Genomic DNA, 20,938 nt, shown 5'->3' with positions numbered 1-20,938 from the left:
AACAGCTTGGTATCTAAAAAGAACAGTCTTAATTAAAAATAAAAGTACACAGTTCAACACAATGAAATAAGACCAACATTAATTACTTGCCTTTTTGTGCAAACCTGCCAGTACTTTAGAGGACATATTTGTACAGAATAATAAGCACATAAACACTCTATTTAGCAGGCTGCTCTTTAACAGACATATACATCCTCACACAGAAGGCTCAAGAAACTTGCCACTCTTCACCTTGAGCAGAAAATAAAGTTCTTTTTATTCTTTAACCAATTTTAAAAATCTGGCATTCTTCTTTTTATTACTACAATACTTAGAATTCCCTGATGTGAATGATTACTTTAACTTTCATGGTGCTATGCACACATACAGAGAGTTCCTGGCAAAGACAATTTAAAATTAAATTTAAGACAAAGGATGACATCAATAGAGACCAATAAGTGAGCAAAAGAAACCAGGAGATAAACTGCATCATGATGAGAGACATTTCAACACATGCACGACCTGAGCCACTGAGAAAGGATGTAGGCATCAAGACAAAAGATGACATTAAAGTTTTAACATTAAAGGAAATCACAAAAGGTTGGACCAGACAACCTTCCAAAGTCCCTTCCAAACTGGGCTATTCTATGATTTGAGGACAGTGACAGGAAAAACTTGTGGAAACCCCTACTGCAGTCAATACCTTACCCTTAAAGAGTTCATGTAAACAAAAAACCTTGCAGCAACTTGTGAAAAGGGCATTATATACTGTATCAGCAGGAAAATATGAACTTCTCCTTGTTTACATGAAGAGGTAGGCTTGTTTCTTCTTTTCCATACATAAATGGGAACATATAAAATAATCCCAGGGACAGAGATGTAGAAAATTGATTATGTCATCCAAAGAAAAGTCCACTTAGGGTAGATGCTGTTTGCTGCAATGAGCACTTTATTTTTAAATGAAAGAGCAAACATCTACATAATAATGCCTGGTGAATCGACTCTGAATGGTTTAGAGAGTGATTAAAAAAACCAAAATAAAAACCTTCTGTTACCCTCATCCTAGGTTTCATGTGGTCTGCTGGTGCAGAAATTTCATAAGTAAGAAATGGAATGGAATACTTGCCACCAACTATTACAGCTTGATGACAAGTACACAGTTGCAGTAAAAACCATATTTGAGGAAAAAAGCAAAGAGTACAAGAAAAATAGGAGCCCATAGCAGTCATTACAACTATCCCAAAAATAAATTTAAAAAATCTTTCTTGTTCACAGTTTGTAAGTGACAGTTTAACTTTCCAGATGAGCTGGTAATTCTGTCCAGTGACAGAACTTAAAAAAACCACCCCACTAGTTTTCCACAGCTTCAAGAGTGGTAGAGATCTACCCAAAGAGACCCAAAATTTGCAAGGGACATTAATTCACCTAATTGCAGCTACGGGTAAATATAATCAGAATGAATAGCAGCAAAAACATAATGGGCATTTATTCTATTTCATGACACAGGTGCAATACATGCAAACAATTTTACAGCTTTCAGGTCACAGAAAGATTCTCCAGTGGTTTACACCCATCTCTATTACTGACAGAAAGTGCACATCTGAAGAAGCAGTTCCTGTTTTGCCTATAATCCAAAACTTAGAGAACCTTATTCCTCATTCAAAATATTCCAGGAAGTTGTACACCTTACTTCAATCAAAAAAAAACTGGTTTTGGGTTTCAGACTTGAGCCTGTGCTACTTTTGGTGGAGTGTGAATGTACTGCGTTTGTGATAAAAAGCCAGAATCCTCTTGGCTTCATGATGTGTATTGAACAGAAAACTGCAGGCATCAAAAACTACAAACTCTGCTTCTTATCCACCAGACAAATCAAGACTAGAAAAGGAAAATGGTAAAAAAATAATTAAAACTTGGCTTATCTCAAGAGTGTTAAAAATATAAGGGACTGTGATACTCCTGTAATAGATTACTGTATTTGAAAGTATACTTTTCAAATTTACCATTACCTACATCAGCTCCCTATCCAAAGGAACACTAAAAAGTCAGGAATCTATTAAGTCCTTAAATAAATGTTTTCTTCAGCTTGTCAGACCTGCTGCTCTGACCTTCTATTCTTAAATCCCCACCTTCTGCTCTGACAATTCTCTCAGGTTTCTTATCTCCCAATTCAGGACCCACATGCCAAATGACATGACGGAAGGTGGAGATAACATTCAACTGCAGCTAAGAGAAAAACCTTAGGGTGAAACAGAGCTTTAGAGGCCTTGCAAACATCTCCCAGCTGTAACAGTAGTGTGACCTCTCTGCCACTGCATGCAGCAGATGCATCCTGTTCATGGATTGTACATCAGGCTCACAAGCTGACCCAGGAAGTCACAGAGCAGGCGAGAGACATGGAGTTGCTCTGCAAAAGAATGAGATCCAATCCAGCTCACCAGAGAACACAAAGCTGACACTAGAAGCCCTTGCTAGGTAAGATTTCAGGGCATGATTACAATGGAAAACTCTTTTGGCTGTCATTGCCCCAGGTCTTAAAGCCAGCTCAGTAAGACTTGCCTCTGGGATTTTTCTCCTGATACAGATTTCTTCCAGTTTGAAAGGACAGGCCTTCAGCCATGGGGGAGGACAAGCCAGGAAGCTGATGTTTGCACATTAACTGATACAGGTCACCTTTATTGTAATTTCAAAGCCTGAGACCTCACAGCTTTCTACTACACAATATGACTTTCTCCAACATTAAGAGTTGAGCAATGTACTGGGAACAAAATCAACTTTGCATACAAATAATGCTACCTAGGATATAATCCAAGGTGCACTCCTTAATTTCCTTGGACACTATTTCATTTTGGTTACAGCACTCATATAATCCTCCTTCCCAGTGTAACTAAAAACTACCAGTGTAGCTGATTTAACAAAATATACTCTAAAGCTCAAGTACAGTTCTCAGAGAATGATGCAGTTTTAGCATTCTTGCTAATGATTCCTTTTTCTGCTCATTTATATAGAGATATTGATCCAGCAGAACCAATTTATTTCAGGGCCTTGTCCTGACATTGGTGATGTCAGTGAGACAGGATCATCCTGAACACTCAAGGTGAAGTGGGGGGGAAAAAACCTAACAACCAACAAACCACCATATTTAATGCCTGATAAAAGCCTTTAGACAATGACAGTATTTTTAAGCCTCTCACTTATCTTGCCTACAGAATGAGGTAAGATGATGGTAAGGTAAGGATGAACAAAGTAGCTGCCCCTCTGCTAGTCTCTTCTCTCTGTAATTATGCATCTGGCTGCCCCTTACAGCAGAAGGTTTGAAATGGAGTAGCTGGAAAGACCACACTCTAGTGTCTCTAAGTAGTTATGGGCAAAAAGTGAATGAATCTGGCAACACAAATCCAGCACAGATGCTGTGAACTCGTGCTGCTACTTAGTCTGGGTCACGGTGCCTCCAGCTTTATTCCAAAACTTATGCAAAAACCTGAAACCACTTAAGGGTAGAACAATAACATCTGAGTGTATAACAATGAAGTACTTGAATCCTTGAAGAAAAAGTAATGGCATGCCTGAGTGGCCTAGTGGCAAACAGTCAGAATTTTAGTTCATCTCATCTGGCTTCCTGCATCAACAAAGCCAGGGAGTGGTTAGAAATATTCTGGGATGAGAAAAGAATCTCATTTTTCCTTTCATAAGAAAATATCTATTTTTTCTTCTCAAATTTATTTGTGTTTCTACATGTTTGCTATTCATGTATAAAACCAGAACCCTTTACATGGGAAATAAACAAGAAAATATGATCAAGAGGGGACAAAAGGATAAGATGAGGAAACCTGATTATGATGCAGTTATTGTCTATATGCAAAGACTGTGATTAGCCCTCCAAAACTTGGCTAATGCCTCAGAGAGCCTGTGTGGATCTGCTTATAGAAACAACATGGGAGTTCAACCACAGTAGCTGCTAGAACCTCAATGTCAAGGCGTGACCTAAACCAGTCTAGAAACCCTTAATCTAAACAGCCTCAGGGCTATAACTGGACTGGTCCTTCACTAGAGAGCTTGGCTCTCACAGCACCTACCTAAAACAATGTGGATAAATGAGCCACAAAGTCACACAGAAATAGTTCTGCTAGCAAAGACTAGTATAAAAATAGATACAACTGTGCCAGGAAAACACAGCTTTGCTCAGGGTAACCTAGTGAAGGGAGACAAAAATGTACTTACAGCAGGGAAAAAAAATCTACCACCAACATATTCTCTTTCTCTAACCTATCTTCATTGGTGGAGACTGTGTCAAAGTGGCCATAGTGCCATAAGTCTGGTGGCAAAGGTGCTTTTGGAGCAGAAATGCTTTTAGAGACACTTTTAGGGAAGCAGAAATCAGAACCTTGCTTAATGATGACACTTCCCTCTGCCTCTTTTCTAAAAGGGTTCAAGAGACTAGAGGATCAATGTATGATAAAAAGAATAGAAATAATAAGCAAAACCCTGTGCAAATGGAGCACCTTGAAAGCACAGGAGAAAAAGAGAAGTCTTGATGCAAGCAGAGAGCAGGAGCAGAGGGCACGTGGCTGTACAGAATGGGTGATCTCCATAGAGGGAAGGAGAAACACACACAACCTCAACATCAGATAGCAAAAATACAGAAGACTACCAAGGTACCTAAAGCATTATCTCAATAAGCCACTGGCAAGGGAAGAGCAAAGACATCTGAAAGTTGTTGGTTAGAAGAAAGGTGGGGTGGGAGGAGGGACATTACAGGATGGGAGATGAGATAAACTATGGATATGATATCAATCTGAAGAGAGGGGAGCAGCAGACAGCACCTAATATTGAGGTAACAGACAAACAGATGCTGGTTCCTTCCTGAAACCCTGAAATAGCAGCTTTTGCAGGCTGCATAAGAGTGCACCTCCTAAACTCATGGCAGGTCAGAGAAAGGAGTTCTGACAATTAACAGGAAAGTGAGGGCATTTAGAACAGCCTGAAGAGCAATGAGGAATAATACTTATCTCTGAAAATATTAGCACATAGAAAAGAAAAGGAAGCATTTATATTATCTCCTTATCTCTATGTAGCAAATTTTCAAGAAGAACAAAATGTACCCATAGCAGCATTGTTATTAAAAACCTTGGCTAGAATAAGAAGCAGGAATTTTATTTTCTTCTGCTTTTCCTTTGACACTTCACTAAGTTCTCCTTCTACAAAGTTAAGTACACATGAATGCCTGCCATGGCAAAAACAGTAAGAACAGTTCATGATCTTGGCTTGTCTTTGTAGAACAGTGGTATACAATATTTTCTTAGTAAAACATTTTGATGCACTTTTATGATTAATGTTTGTTTAAAGCATTTTGTTAGCATTTTAACAGACACAAATTTTACTGTCCTCACAATAACAGAATTAACCATACTTACACAGCTATAACTACACAATCAGGTCATTGACCAGCATCTGAGATCAACAAAACAATGTATTGCCATATTCTTATACAAGCTCGAACATATTATGTTTTGTCTTTCCCATTACAGAACATTTATTGTTCTATATGTCACTTAAGTAGTATTGTCATTTTAGACAGTTACTGTAAAAATCCCGAACATTTGTACTTACAGTTCCAGGCCTTGTGAAGTCAATGTTGTGTGCTACAGTTTGTTTCAAATGATTGCTAAACAAGCAAGCACAAACATTTTGAATATACTCTGGTGTAATCTAAAAATTAGGAAACAAAATGAGAACAGGATTACATAAAACTTACACTTTCTACCAGACAAGTGTTTCTATATTAAAGGCTGTTTGTTTGTTTGTTTTAAAGTAAGAAATCACACACCTGAGGCTCACTGACACAAGCACAAGGTATATACTGCAACTACCATTCTGTACAGAAATTTTAAAACTGTAAATTCTCTTTATCTGGGAATTGTTACGTGATTCACAAAACTAGTACTTAACACGTTCAGAGAGTCTAGGAGAAAACCAGATTTTGTCACCCCTCTATTTGCATACAGATTTTTGTGAATCAAAAGTTTTAAAATCAAATCAAATTAAAAAATGAAGCAGTTTTGAGCTTGAAACAATGCTGATGTGTTGTTTACCTAAAGAGCAGAACTTACACAACTGTCTTGTACAGCAGAGAGAATAAATATGAATTACACAGTACAGAACTTTGTTTTTCAATGCAAAACATCTCAGTGGGTTTAGTGGTTTTGTTTTGGGAAATCTACACTTCAACAGAACACCTTGGTTTCAGGAGAGTTATTACCTTCCCCAGAAGAGAGATGAGAGGACCGAGGTTATAGAAATTCAACTGAGGACACTTCCCAGACCTTCAGCAGGACAATGAACCCCTTCAAACTCAGAACGCTGTAAGTTCAATATCACTTTATTCAGTACCCAGCTCCACTTTGGATTCAGAACGGACAGAATCCAGGATCCCTAGCAGAAGAGCACCCTCAGCTGGACACACCTGGGAAGCACCAAACAAGTGCCCCGCACGAGGCTCACAAAGGAAACTGAACAACATCCGCAACAGAAGAGAGGCAGCGTCCGGATCCCGACCACAGAGGGTAATTGGATATCGCTGGAGAGCACGGAAGTGTAAATGGGAGGCAGCAAATAAATGACTGTGATTTTATTGTTGAGCAGATACCTTCCCTAATCTGCTGTAAAGCATAATCCATCCAAAAGCAAATTCTTCCCTGCAGTAATAGCAGCAGTGATCCCAGAGCAGAGTAACAAACCATATGGTGTTCATGCTGATGACAGGAGGAAGGTACATATTGACTTTTCAGCAGGCAGCCCAGGAAATGCCAGGTGGTTCTCCCTGCTAACAATTCACAGTTCCTTTAAAAGCACCTAGAGGCCACTAACATCTGCCATAGGAACAGCCTTCAGGTTACACAGAACTCATGCTCCCAGAGGAGCACAACACATGAAAAAGACAATCAACTTCATACAAAAAATACTCCTAAGAAAGTTGTACCTTCTCCACTTAGATACAAGTGGCTCATTTCACATGATGAATAACTCATTCACTCCTATCTCCCTGTTCCCTTTATCAATTAAATTAACAAGTCCACTTTAGCAGAACAGAGAGCAAATCTTTTCCTCACCAAAATTTTGGATAAGAAGATTGTTTCCACTACCGTGGAATTTAAAACAGACCTGACTGAAGTTTTAAATACACAACAATTGTTGATGGGCTGGACTGCAATCAGTAATCACCAGAATGCCCTCTAATAACTGCTGCTGCCAAAGCTCAAAAGGGGACTTGCACAAGAGATCTGAGATGCCTTGTGAGATGGTGATAATTTTTTCAAGATTTCTGAGCCAGCACAATTCAACCCACTTTTTGCATTTCTTTTATCCTCTTTCACCAGGGCAATGGGAGAACAGCTCATCCAAAATGCTGTGTTTCATTAGTAAAGGGCCACAGCTCTAACAGAAATGCTCATAACTATGAAGCTTAATTCACCCTTTGGTCTCCATTTTCTGGGGGTGTGGAAGCAAGTGCACATCTGGGTCATCTCTTACCATCTTGCCAGTGACAGTGGCCTCCAAAGAATCCACCAGCTCTGCAGTGACTTCAAGGAGACCACGGTAGTCCATCTGCAACTTGCGCAATCGTTTCAGGTTGGTCATGTACCTGTGCTCACGCTTCACTAACTGCTGATGAAGATGTTGCATCATTTCTGTCAAGAGAATATTAAAAAAAGAAATAACATCACCTATTCAAACAAAAGGACAAAAGAACCCACAAGCCTTTTTACTGCTCTGAAAGGACAACCTCAATTTCTGAGGTGTGGCATTTGCCTACAAGGATAATTTCATGCCTCTAGCAAGATTCAATTTCATTGCAACACCTACGAGTATTTATTAAGCCTTAATTGTCCAAAGAACCAACTGCTTCACAGTTACAGTAGCAACACAACTATAAGGCAGTAAACATTACTGAACACATTTGTGAAGAGGATAATCCATTACTCAGTGGTTAATGGTAAACTCTATCGCTTATTTTTAATATCCTAAGTTTCTGAAAATTTGTCTTTCATTTCTATCTGAATAATAAAAAAGTTACATTTTTGATACATTTTGTTCCTTCGGGTTCAATTACTTTCGAAACAAAAGCAAACTGAGTACCAGAATCTGTGTACTCCACCCCAGTCTCAGACCTAGCCAAGCCAGTGTTCTGCATGGAACTGGGCACTGAAGCTGGAGCTGTGGTCCACAGTGCAGATTTCTGTGACCAGACAAAACCATGAAGGGAGGCACAATAATTCTGTTGTTACAGCTGATGCTGTGTATTTTACTAGAACATTATGTTTTAAATTAGTTTGCTGAGAAGCCAGCACTGCTTTAGTGCTGTGAAAGTGGCATCGGGCCCATCTGCAAACAGATACAATAGTTACCATAGGAGGTTGTGTTAAACAGTGGGAAGGAACCAGCTTGACTGTGGAGTTTCAGACAAAAGTAGGATTCCCTCTCACAGATTGAGAATCTTTCTGGGTTTAAGTGAAGTGTTCTAAACAGCCCAATATGACACAGTTTATCTCATTGATAAATAAGCCACAGATCCTGTACAAATCCAGCAAAATGCCCTTAAAAAAAACCCAGACCAATAACCAAAACACCACTAGTAACATTAAGCAATCCTGCTGAAACTGCTAAGCTTTTTACAATTCTGTAAGCTATTATATTAATCTCAATTTCAATCAATGTTAACTTAAAAATCAGTAGAGTTGAGATGACTTCCAAAGACAACCAAATTATTCAGCCTTGATGATAATAATTCAACTTTGATTTTGTTTTTATTTCACAGCCATTACTGTTAAAATGCTACCACATCTTTAATATGATACAGCTTCAAAATAAGAACATTTTTCTAAACTGAAAAAAGATTCTGAGAGCAACCACTGCACAAAACTAGCTACTCCAGCACTTTATTCTGTTGCCTAGATGAGCAAATGGGAATATATTTTTATTTAACTGTGACATAACACATTCAATTTGTAAATTTCCAATGGACGTATCTAGAGCATGACTTTCACTCAGAGGAAAGTTGGAAGCACCAAATCACAAAGCATAACCCTTCTCAGAGTTTGCTTACTTTTCATAGCCCAGTGGGGAAAATTTCCAGTGATGAAAATATGTCTTCCAACTGCAGTCAGCAGGAAAAAACTACATAACCAAAACTCAATGCACCTCATGAACACTAGTCTTGGAAATTCAGAAATAGGGTCCAATTTTACCTCTTGGCTGTTAAATCCAGGGATTATCAATAATAAACTGAGAAAAGGGTGTCAAAAAGGAATCACAAAGTCTTGGCATATCTTGCAATATGTATTACGATCTTCTCACACCTAAGTAATTTTACTGAAAAGGGGAAATTCTTTCATGACAGCTTCTCCTGCTGGAGAGCAGGAAGCTCTCATCCCTGTACAACAGCAAGCAGCTGTTCCAAGCTCAGACAGGAAGAGCTGGTTCTGTGCTGCCCCATTCCCTCATTGCACTCCTGCCATATCCCTCTAACAGCATTCATTTAGACAAATCAGGGAGCTACCAGCCCACCTAAAAATTAGTATTAAATTCCTTGTTTAAGATGTTAAATCATTGTCATCCCAGTCCAGATTTGGTAAAAGAAAATGGTACCTTTCAGAGGCATTTCAGCTGACATTTTATGTCATCTTGCAGCAGTGATCAAACTGCACCATTACAGGAATCAGAGTAACACTGTGGCTTCTCTCTTTCCCAGACACAACTCCCAGCACTGACAAATGCTTTGTACAATATGATAAGCTTATCAAGGAGATAAAAAAAGCTCTGGATCAAACACCTACCAGAAGCATTATTCATATGTCGATGAAAAGAGGGGAAATACAGCACAGAAGACTAACTTCCTGGTGCAGGAAGATACAAGATACAGTAAAGCTTGTGACTGCCAAATGAAGATGCTGGCACTGGCTATCATCTTAACTACTGCATGTTTCTACCAGAACTCTTGCCTGCTCTCTCACGTGTGTAATTGTCAAGTCTTCTAACTCCACTTCCTACAAGCAGCCAAAGAGTTACACATATGCACTTAATTCAGTGATAACTTTTTCTAAGTGAGAGACTCCTTTAAACTTACCTACACCTGAAACACTTGTTTCCTGAACTTGTACTTGCTCTGTCTCTTTCTGTCTAATCTCAGCCCACCTCCACATACTTGTCCAGAAGCACTGACTCCAGCCAGCTGAGTTCCTGCACACAGCAAAGCAGAGCTCTGAGCAGAGGAGCTGCAGGTCTCAGGAGCTGCTGTTGGACACTGAATCTTGCTCTCAGGAGAAGCAGGAGTCTCTTTCTTGCTAAAAATTACTACCCATACTCTAAACTGACATTTTTCCACATAAATGATCAGACTTTAGCAAATCTTCACAGACAGGTAAGTCACAGTCCACCTTCTCTAGTGCAGGAGCCTGACACACTTCCACCACTCTCCTCCTCCCCAAAACGGTGGAAGAGTGGCTGTGAACTCATCCACAGGTTTGAAATAAGGCAGTGAAGGGAACAGCGGCTGAACACACTTCCAAATACCTCATTCCCTCAGTTCCTGTTAGCAGAGAGGACACAAAGAAAGTCTGAAGCTCTCTGTGCAAGATGCCAACCATTCTGCAATTCTTTCCTTTCCAGCCAAACTGAAAACATATGGGAGAACTGTAAGTTAAGCATAGCTGTCACACAAATAGTTTTGGAAGTCATACAGGAACTGAAATTTTTTAGCAAATGGGTAAGAAGCCAGGTAAAGGCTGGTAAAGACCAGGTAAAGTTTAGTGTAGCAGGCAAAGCGGGCAAGGTAAACACACTGAACACTCCAGACCACCCTCAAAAGCATTTACACCAACCCACCCAAACTTGAAGTATTTCAGCATGTCAGACTGATGACTGGCAACTATTTAAAAAAGGTGTTTTCAGGATTCTGCCATACTGCTCTTCATTCATATGTTGCCTGTAAATTTCCTTTGCATTTCCCCTTCACTGATAAAGTAAATATTCTCCAGCAGCGAGTAAGTGCTGTGGATCCCATGTGATGGGAACAGCATACTGCAAAAATAACCTCTTGGATCCAAAACCTTCATATGAGACAGTCCTCAAGTAACCTTTATGAAAAATCCAAACTGACTCAACCTCCAAGGCACATAACAGATCTGCAAATTCAGGCTGACCTGCATGAATTGAATTCCATGACAGTGCCTGCACAAAGCACAGAACCTGCCCAAATTAAAACTAATTAGGCCCTAAATAAGTCAGGTACAATTGGGTAGTTATTTGTTTTTAATAAGAGCATGGGATTATTGCCTTCAGTAAAGTCCTCCACAAGGAAAAATTGTAACTTCTGGAAAATAAAAATCCAAGAGACCTTTGTATTATTCTATTATTCTAAAGTCTAATGCAACAACACAAAGCACAAAATAACAAAGAAACACATGGAACTCACACTGGGAGAATACCTAACTTTCTGCCTAATCTACAAAAAGTAAATCTTCAGGATAAACCTACAGATAAAATAACTCAAGAGGAAAAGTCATTTTAAGAATCCAATTGGTCTCATATAAATCCCTAACTAGAAAGTATATGCAGAAAGTCAAGTGAAAAAACTCAATGAAAGGTAGTTGGAAATCCTAAGTTCTATTTATTGACCTGATTTTCAAAAGGCACATGTTTCAAGTGTTACCACCATCTAACAGGATTCTGTGCTGAAATTATTATTTCTAGAGGACCACAAGTCACACACACACAATAAAGCGTGTATAAGCAGCGTACCTCAAAATGCAACATATCAGCCAGTCCCATTTAAATGAACACATTCTTATTCAGGATATACTAATATGCACTATTTTAGGAGGTACTATTTAAACAAAATGAGTAATTAGGAACAAAAATCAACTTTGTCTAAGATCATCAGAACAACTGAATGAGACATAAAACCTGGAAGCAAGGGAAAGGAATCTGAGGCAACTTACTTTCATCAGAACTAGAAAAGGAAAGCTGGTATGCTTTGTATGGAGTTCTCCACTGGTATGCTTTGAATGGAGTTCTCCACTTGTTTTTACCATGTTTCAGAACAGAATAGATGTTTAATACAAATCCCACTACTAGGTCCTTTCCCATTTCTAGTCCATATTTACTGATACTTATGGACTGCTTGAACGTTACTGAGTTTGAAAAGCTATCAATAGCTATCACCAAAGCTGGGACCTGGATTTCCAAGGACTTTCTGCTATGCATCACTGGTTTCCCCACCCCTGCAGGTAGTAAACCCCCCACTACTTTCACAGCCCCTGACAATTTTACAGAACATCCTTACCACAGCCCCGTATTTACCTTTGTTGCACTGTCCACTCTCCTTCTGTTGCATGAGTAAAAGCAGATCAGGAAAATGTGCACCTTTTCAGCGTTTGTTCCAGAGACTCAGAATGAGAACCTGAACCAAGCCAGGTATTCTTACTATCCCAGCAAACTGCAAGTGCCTGATGCTCTAGAGAATACATAAATCAACAATAAAGACATAAAAATCTCATAAGTGCACAACTTGCAATATTGCCTAGGGACTTGAGATCTTTTGCTGACCTATGAGAGATGAAATAATTTGCCCTGGATAATATGCCCCAAATAAAAGCCCTGGAAAACTTTCAGCTAGTCCCTGAAAGGCTAATTTAAAAGACTAACAGCTTTAGAAATGCTAAGAAAGAAGTCAGGTCAGGTTGGTGCCTTTGGGCATCCTGTATTTATACATGGAAACAAAGACTGATCACATGACAAGCATGTAGGTTCATATGGATCTGGACATGGTCTTTATATGACTTTTTCAAAAGTTTGTTTTTGAATGTAGAATATAAACAATGCTCCCTGTCATAAAAACACTGAACTGCAATGTTACTGCAATTCTGCAATAATTCCTATCAGCACACTCTTGCAATAAATTATACTGCCTCTTTACATTATTTCTAGTTATCTGCAGAGTGTTTTCTTAGAAGGATACAAATATAGTGAGAAGCCGAGGAGTCTGTCTGGCTTTGAGAGCAAGAGACAGGAACGTTTCCAATCTTGTCCTTAAATCCAGTGTCCAAGAATCCTTGAAAAGAAAAACAAATAATGACAGTTGTTCACCAAATATGTACACTCTGTAGAAAGTACTGCTTGAATCACAGCAATTTCCCACTAGCAAACAAGGCAGCCAGCACTGGATTTAAAAGATTTTCCCTTCACTGTTACTGATGTGAATGTATTTGCTCACTCCCCATGAAAGTACAGAAGTCAGAGGGGAGTTCAGTATTATTCCTAAATAAGAGTTCTAGAAACACAATGTATCTTTATTTAAAGTACAAAACTGTCACATAGTGTTGGTGGCTTATATACACAAACAACTGTCCTGAAAGTAAAAGCACCTTTAAAAGACAAGCAACTTGAGAAAAAGATAAAAAATTATTTTCACATATATTAAATAGAGTACAAAATTTGTATTTTGCATAGCTCAGTTTTCATCCTTTGCTCCTAACAAGATTTGGGAATTGTAAGTTTTGTCAGTAACTACTGCAAGCATCATGACATGACACTGGTGGGTACAATGTTTCTAAAATAAGGATTTGGAGAAAAACAGCCAATGCAGGAAAAACAGACCAGAACAGACTCAGAGCATTAACTGGAATGCTGTCCTCTGCCTGACGTAGTGTCTCATACTGACAAGGAAATAACAGTTAAGGGAAAAAGTCAAACTACACCTAGGAATCCACCAAATAGTCATGCCTTCTATTTCAAGCCTTTAGTGAAGCTGGTTTCTGCTTGAGGAAAAGCCAGCCAATGAAAAAAAAGCTCTGTCTTCCAACAAGTACCAGGAGCTCCCTAAATTTACTGCTGTATACATATATATTGCAAGCTGTTCTCACAGCTCAGATTTGCCCTTATTTCACCATGCTAGAGAGTGTACAGAATTTACTTGTTGCATTTACCAATTCAGTATCCAGACAGTGGTGTACCACAGGACACTGTATATTACCAAAGGAACCTTGTCTCCTGCAGAGAGGAGTGCATATGATTTTTCAAGATGTATTACACAAACTGACAGGAACTCCAGCTATATAAAGCATCAGATGCCTGAGAAAAATATATGCCATAAGAACTCTGCTTTGTAAACTAGTGACTCACTGCTGCTCTTTCTCAAACATAAAACAATCTGTGTTTCAACACTAACATGGAATGAGTTGAACAATTCCCACAAGAAAATATGAGTGAGTGTGGACTAAGAGCTTGGGCCCTGGGTTACTCAGAATAAACCTGAGGATCTCGTCTTAGATAACACATTAAAAAAAAATGCTGCTAAGTATAATTAAAAAAGAGTAGTCATATTCCATCTCTGAGGTCAACCATCTATCTCATTATTTATAGTTAGTCCCAAAGGAAAATGGCAGGATATGCCTTTTTTTGGTGTTAAACTGGAGCTCCTCATCAGCTGGTACATCCACAGTCAGCCCAGGGCAAGTATCACTTAAGCTTTGATTTGGTATCAAAAGCAGGGTGGCAGCAATGCGGGCTGAAGACATCTCCTTGCACCAGAGTGGCTGCCCACAGCTGCTCAGCCAGGCCAGCACAACTGTCCACATGGTCAGGGAAGCATTCAGAGCAAATAACTCTAAAAAATACCAAAACATGCTTTACAAACAAATTTGTGTAGGTATGTCAGTGTAAGTCACCACAAAACCATCTCTGCCACACAGACACTGACCTGGAAAAGTTCTTTAAAGGAAGGATGTACCATGGGGTTTGGAACAAATGGCAAAGCATAGAAGGGAAGAAACTCTGTAGTCTGGCTCAGTGCAGCTCCTTTTGTTTCCAGGTATGCCTTGAAATAAGCAATCCTGTCATCAAGTTCAGCTTTGTCCTAGGAAATAAAGCAGCATTTTTAATTTAGAAAACTACCATTCTAAATGCACTGTAAAGCTGGCAAATAAGAGACCCAAGTATATTAATACCAAATTTGAAATTCCAGTATATTTGTTATTTAAAAATCAGTATTTATTTAAGTAGAGAACATACTGTATGTTTTCACCAGTCATAAAGGAAAATGTAAAACAATGCTGTTATTTTTCTCATCCAGGTCCAAAGAAAGAAGAGACATACAATTGCTTTTTGAATGTAAATTATTCCTGTTCACTTCAGGCTAGACTTTTAAAGAAAAATGCCATTGCTACACTCAGGGAAGAGAGACAACACATACTTTAGACATACTTTATTTCAGTGGTAAGTGCAGAAACAAAAAAATCCACTTGCACAGCAGTGGGAAGTGGAGCTGGCACACAGAACAGAACAAAAGCTCCTTAGAGGCTGGAAAACAGACTGCAGGCATCCAAACACTCCTGTAGCAGCTGACAGGTGAAGGCCAGGAGCTATTAAGCCCTGGCTGATCTGGCTGAATCCAGGCTACTTAAATGTTTCTTCACCATAAAAGTCCCATGTAACAGAGATTTTGTTTTATAACATCTTGGGATTTGTATTTCTCAGCATGATATATTGAGCTGGTCAAAACTGAGCTTTGCCATTTAATCAGAAATTATTGTATTTCAACTCACAGCTCAAGTCCAAACTTCAAGCAAAATAAATATTTTAAGAATCTGCTATGATGTACAATTACAAGTGTGAAAATATTGCCATTTTGGTATTTTCTGAGTTGAAATATTCAGGAACTTTGGGATAAGGACAGCTCCAACTTCCATCTCTGTACTCCACAATACAAAAGATCTGGCTGAACTAAAAAATGCAGACTGTGGCCAAAACTGGATACATATCCTTGGAATAATTCTTAGAAAATATCCCATCCTCATCCATACTAAAGACAAATAAATGAAGTGAAACAAACAACAGCAATCTGAGATTTGAATTGTGAACTAAACTTACAGGCTTTCCCATAGTTTGTTTCAAGAGGAAGGTGGCAAAGTAGATGTGGAGATAGAACTCCAGGTTCTGAGCAACTGGATTGCTGTCATGGACTGAAGACAAAATATGCTCCTCCCAGAGCTGGAAGAAAACTTTCTGATCACCATCTTCAAATGCTGTAAGCATTTCTTCCTGTGAAAGGGAAAAGCATCAAGTGAAAACCCAAACACAGAAAAGCCACATATTCTTAGCAGCAGGTTAGTGATGAAGAATTCCAGTGCCATCTGAACACTTCCAATTAAAAGTTTTATTCACAAATGTCCCACCATTCAATGACCACCCAAATATTCTTTCTTCACGTATCTTTAGTAACTTTGAGAGCCTGAATCAACTGTCAATACAAGAAGCAAAGCCCACATTTTCAAGCAGATCAGTAAAAACTTAAAGTAGTGTAAATTAAAACTAATGCCTTGAGTTCAAAATGACTGCAGTTGTGAAAAAAAATAACCCCAACTGCAAACTTGAAGGCTCCTGTGCTGAAGAAGACTAACAGGAGATTTCTTCAAATAAACAAGAATCTGTTCAGACAATTCACTGTTGTGATAACTCACAGGGTGGATATTGACCTCTGTTTTCATTATTACTCAAAGTAAGTGTAAATGATGCATTACCTGAACAGGCAATGACTCTTCTGAGGAAACATTTGCTGGTTTAGGTAGTGGCTTCCCTTTTATTTTACATTCCTTTTTAAATACTTTCACTGTTTCTTGAAATCCGGCAAAATCCAAATACTGCAAGATAAAAACATTGAGGAACAACATTTGTCAGATGATTATTGCTTCAGTAAATGATTAATCCTTTTTTAGGTGATTAATGCTTCAATTAATGGCCCATTAAATGCCAAAGTTTCTCTGCAGGATGGTTCACAAATGCCAAAGACTGCAAAGTGATAAACCAAGAACTGGTACCTCATGGCAGGAAAACACCATCTCTGAATTTTCTCCTGCATCCTAGAGACAACTGAGTACACCATCTCTCAAAGAATGATGCCTCTTGGTTTAGCCAGTAATTTCATTCAACCAAAGAAGAAAATTTACTGCTGGCATTTAATGGACATTGAGCCTTTTGAACTGACAGAGCATGACAGAAGTCAGCACAATTTCAGAGTGTAGCTACACTCAGCCAGATAAATAGCTCCAGAATTTAGGCCTCCATTACAATGCCTGACTCTGAATGCAGACACTGAGAAATCTTGCCTTGCAAGAATTATTAAAAAAAAAAAAAAAAGAAAATAAATAAAGAGAGAAAACCAACCTCTTTCACTAGTCCAAGTAACTCGGCCTCATATGCTAAAACATCACCCATTGCTAAGGGCTGCTGCTACTTCTCATCGCTGATAAAGCTGGAAAATGGCAAAGAAGGGGGTGTTAGTGCAGAGCACAGGGCTCACACAGCACAGCCCCCCAGCCACGGCATCTCCAGAGGGCATGAGGAGAGACACAGACAGACAGACAGGCAGGCAGGCAGGCAGGCAGGCAGGCAGACAGACAGACAGACACACACACACAGGAGCGCACGGTCTACCTGCCCCACTCTCACCTGCACCACGTCCCACTGCCTCACATCCTCCCTGTCCCAGCTCCTCCTGCCCCACATTCTGCCTTGCCCCAGTCCCACCCCTCCCACATTTTCACCCGCCCCAATCCCCCCTCAACTTCCCCTGCCCCAATCCCCTATCTCCCCCACTCCTCCCTCACCCGTCCCCCATTCCCCCTGTCCCTCACTCCCACTCGCTCCCCGTCCCCCATTCCCACGTCCCCCATTCCCCACGTCCCCCATTCCCCACGTCCCCCATTCCCCGGTGTCCCATTCCTTCCTGTCCCCCATTCCCCACGTCCCCCATTCCCCGGTGTCCCATTCCTTCCTGTCCCCCATTCCCAGGTGTCCCATTCCCCCTGTCCCCCATTCCCACCTGTCCCAATCTCCCCTCAGCCGCCGCCGGTGTCGCCCCGGCAACCGTGGCCCCGCCCCCGCGCCGCGTCCCGCGCACGTGACCACTCTCAGCCAATCGCCACCCGGGGCCCGCGCGTTACGCGGCGAGGGCGTGCCCGTGGCTGTGGGGCGGGCAGCGCCCCCTGTGGCGCGGCGGCGGAGCTGCAGCGGCGGCCTGAGGTGGCTGCGGGGGGCTCTGGGGGCGGTTCGGGTTTGGAAATGACGAACGGCCCCAACCGGGCCTCTTGTGCCCCCGCTCCGCCTTGGGCCGGGAAAAGCCTTCCCGCTTAGAAGTTTCGTCTGAAAGAGATGTCGGGCGAAGAGGGCGGAGCTTTGCAGGGAGCGAGCGGGACGGGAGGAGGCTGAGCCCGGCCGTGGCACGGAGCGATGAGTCCGGGCGGCACCGTCCGACAAGTCCATGCCTGATGGAACTCCCGCCAAAGCAAAGGGGTGGATTGGCCAAGCCCCTTATGGAATCTTTGTGCCTCTTCAATTAACAGTGCTAATGAACTTTCCCCCACTAAGATCAGGTTTCCAGGGCACGTTAGCTGCGCGCAGTAAGACAGCCTTGTATGATCAGGTAGGTGCTGCCCGGGGTCTCGGTGTGAGAGAGCTGCTTTTCAGTCACAGCAAGGCAATCCGGCCCAAAATGGCAGGGGCCTGGGAGAAAGGAAGAGCTAGAGATGCCCCATTAGAAAAAAATAATATGGACAAAATAGTCTGGGAACTGGGTGCACAGAAACAGCAGACGGAGAGCTTCATCATCAGGAGAAATATCCCCACTCCCAGCGAGCCTCACTGCCCTCATCACACCAGCACAGCTTTGGTGCTGCCACCAACACAGACCAATGGCCACCTGTCCCATGCCGCCGACACAGTCCAATGGCCTGTCCAGCCACTCAGGAGGAAACTGCAAAACCTGTAAGAGAAGCAAGCATCAGATTTCATCTGTGAAGGAGCCCATGAACTCTAACTCTACTGTCCAATGCAGATGTTTCCAGGAAATTATTTTCAGCTGCTTCTTGTCCACCCCTGAACCCCAGATTTCATGCTTAAGCTAAAAATAAAAAAGACCATGATGTGAGGTTAAATTAAACAGAGAATTTGCCCAGCCCTGCAGGAGCTATCTCAGTTCCTCCTCTGGGAAGGCATGATGGGGAGACAATAAGTTAATCCATCTTGGTTCTCATTGACACGGAATGGAAAAAAAACAATGAAATGGGAGAGCCACCCTAAAACTGAGAACAAAGACACTGCACCAATATTTCAGGCCCTTTTTCCTTCACTCTGAAGGGGAAAAATTTGTTCATGCCTCATCCCTTGCAGGTTATCTTGGGAGGAGCAATGTCCCCATAATTTCTGCTGACAATTAACCTCGCCTGTGCAGCCATTCTTCCCTGGGTCACCAGAGCAGCTATTTATACCCTTGGCCAGGGATGCTGTTGCCACCAAAACACTGTCCTTCCCCTTGGCCAACCCTGCACCCAGGCAGTGGCCAGCAAACCCAGGGTGTCCCCCCAAGTACTCTGCCCTGCTCCCCAGAACCTGCTTCACCTGGACCCTTACTGGGTAGACACTCCTGTGCCCATTTTCTGCTCATGCTCTGCAAACAAAGAAAAAAACCCAGACAAAAACATTGCTGAACCAAACCCTGTCAGGCAGCAGGGCCCACCAGAATAAGTGGACTGGGCAGAGATGTCTGGGATTATGCTCTTGAGTCACCTCTCTGCCATATGTGGGTAACACTGATTCCCCAGTGGCAGAGACACTGATGGCTCACCTGAGCACCTGCATAGGCATTTCTTCTAAGCAAAACCCAGAGCTTTAGCTGTGCAACCAATGCCAGGAACTGGAGTATAGAGCTCAAAACAAAACTCCAGATCCTGGCTGCTGCCAGCTGGAACATTTGCCCACAGAGCAGGATTTCAGAGGCCAAGTCAAGCCAATTCCAGAAGCTGAGGCAGCATCTCCTCCCAAGACACAGAGCATGGGCAAGGCTAATCCCCACAAGTGCTGGAGGAACACATTGAACCAGGTCTGCCCAAGGAGTTTCTTTCACTGAGGGACCAAAGACCCTTGCTTCCACATAAAACTGCCTGGGCAAAGAACAGCACCCTCGGTTGAAGGCCTTCAGGCCCATTGGTCCCAGCAGAGGTTACAAGCAAACCACACAAGGCTTGCACAGTCCTGAAATGTCCATGATTACCAACTCTCCTGTCCTGCCACTGCTGCAGGCTCAAGGTGGCCCCAGAGCTGGGCTGAAACCCAACCAGTCACCCACGCCAAGAGCAGCAAGCAAGGGAAGAGCCTGGGGCTGGCTGGCATTTGGCAGGGGTGAGGGTGGAGGGTGCTTCAGCCACCAGGATGCAGGAGATAAACGGCCAACATCATCATTATTATCAGCAGTGCCCACCCTTCTCTCTGAAAGGCAAGGAGGAAGAGCTTTTCCTGGCCCTGGAAGGAAGGGCAGAGATAAGGGAGAGTGATGGGGAGAGGTGAGAGGATGAGGCCACTGAATGCCTGCAGGGAAGGAACAGCAATGCTGGGGGGCTTGGGGCTCTCAGCCCCCTCCTTGAAGACCTCTTGCCTTGGGAGCTTTACCTCCAACATCTCCACCACCACTTCAGTGCCAGCACCATTGGTGCCAAGCAGGGGGCTTGCATCCGAGTTAAGGAGTGGAAAAGGGAGGCAAAGGAAATGTCCAGGGCCTCCTGGAGGGACTCTGGGATCTGTCAGAGCAGCATGCTTTAGAAGTGATTTAATTTGCACTAGGGTTAATTGAGATGAAACCCATTAGTCAGGAGGGATAGAAGCAGCTTCCTGTCATCCCCGCCTCTCACTCTGGCAAAGTCAGGAGTGTTTAGGTCCAATTAGCCCCTGACAAACAATCAGGGTGGGTCCCTCTGCAGCATCCCCAGATAGGCCCAGGAGAGCAGCACTTCCTCAGCACTAATGAGTCACTGAAACAAATGACATTATTCAAAGCATTGAGCCAGTCCCGGTCTTATTGGCTTCATCTGCCTGAGAGAAACTGGTCAGACCCCTTAGCACGAGGGCAGGATCCCAC

The 20,938-nt window shown here is 41.8% G+C and overlaps 1 protein-coding gene across 2 annotated transcripts in view; it reads right to left on the bottom strand.

Annotated features, from left to right (window-relative positions):
* ARMC9 (armadillo repeat containing 9) overlaps positions 1-17,908 on the bottom strand; it is a 59,871-nt gene extending 41,963 nt beyond the window's left edge. The window contains exons 1-9 of one of the 2 annotated variants that reach the window (XM_066556484.1): positions 17,852-17,908; positions 17,194-17,281; positions 16,551-16,670; positions 15,901-16,071; positions 14,732-14,887; positions 12,992-13,084; positions 12,334-12,358; positions 7,507-7,664; positions 5,587-5,685 (exon numbers count right to left, since the gene is read on the bottom strand). In XM_066556484.1, coding sequence (XP_066412581.1) covers positions 5,587-5,685; positions 7,507-7,664; positions 12,334-12,358; positions 12,992-13,084; positions 14,732-14,887; positions 15,901-16,071; positions 16,551-16,670; positions 17,194-17,244 — 873 coding nt within the window. In that variant the 5' untranslated portion in view covers positions 17,245-17,281; positions 17,852-17,908. Of the gene's footprint in view, positions 1-5,586; positions 5,686-7,506; positions 7,665-12,333; positions 12,359-12,991; positions 13,085-14,731; positions 14,888-15,900; positions 16,072-16,550; positions 16,671-17,193; positions 17,376-17,851 lie in introns of those variants that run through there. The other variant, XM_066556485.1, reaches the window with a different exon arrangement.
* Between the last annotated feature and the right edge of the window lie 3,030 nt (positions 17,909-20,938).

This window comes from Molothrus aeneus, chromosome 10 (assembly GCF_037042795.1).
Source record: "Molothrus aeneus isolate 106 chromosome 10, BPBGC_Maene_1.0, whole genome shotgun sequence".
Classification (NCBI taxonomy): domain Eukaryota; kingdom Metazoa; phylum Chordata; class Aves; order Passeriformes; family Icteridae; genus Molothrus; species Molothrus aeneus.
This window is presented reverse-complemented; position numbering and strand designations above follow the sequence as displayed.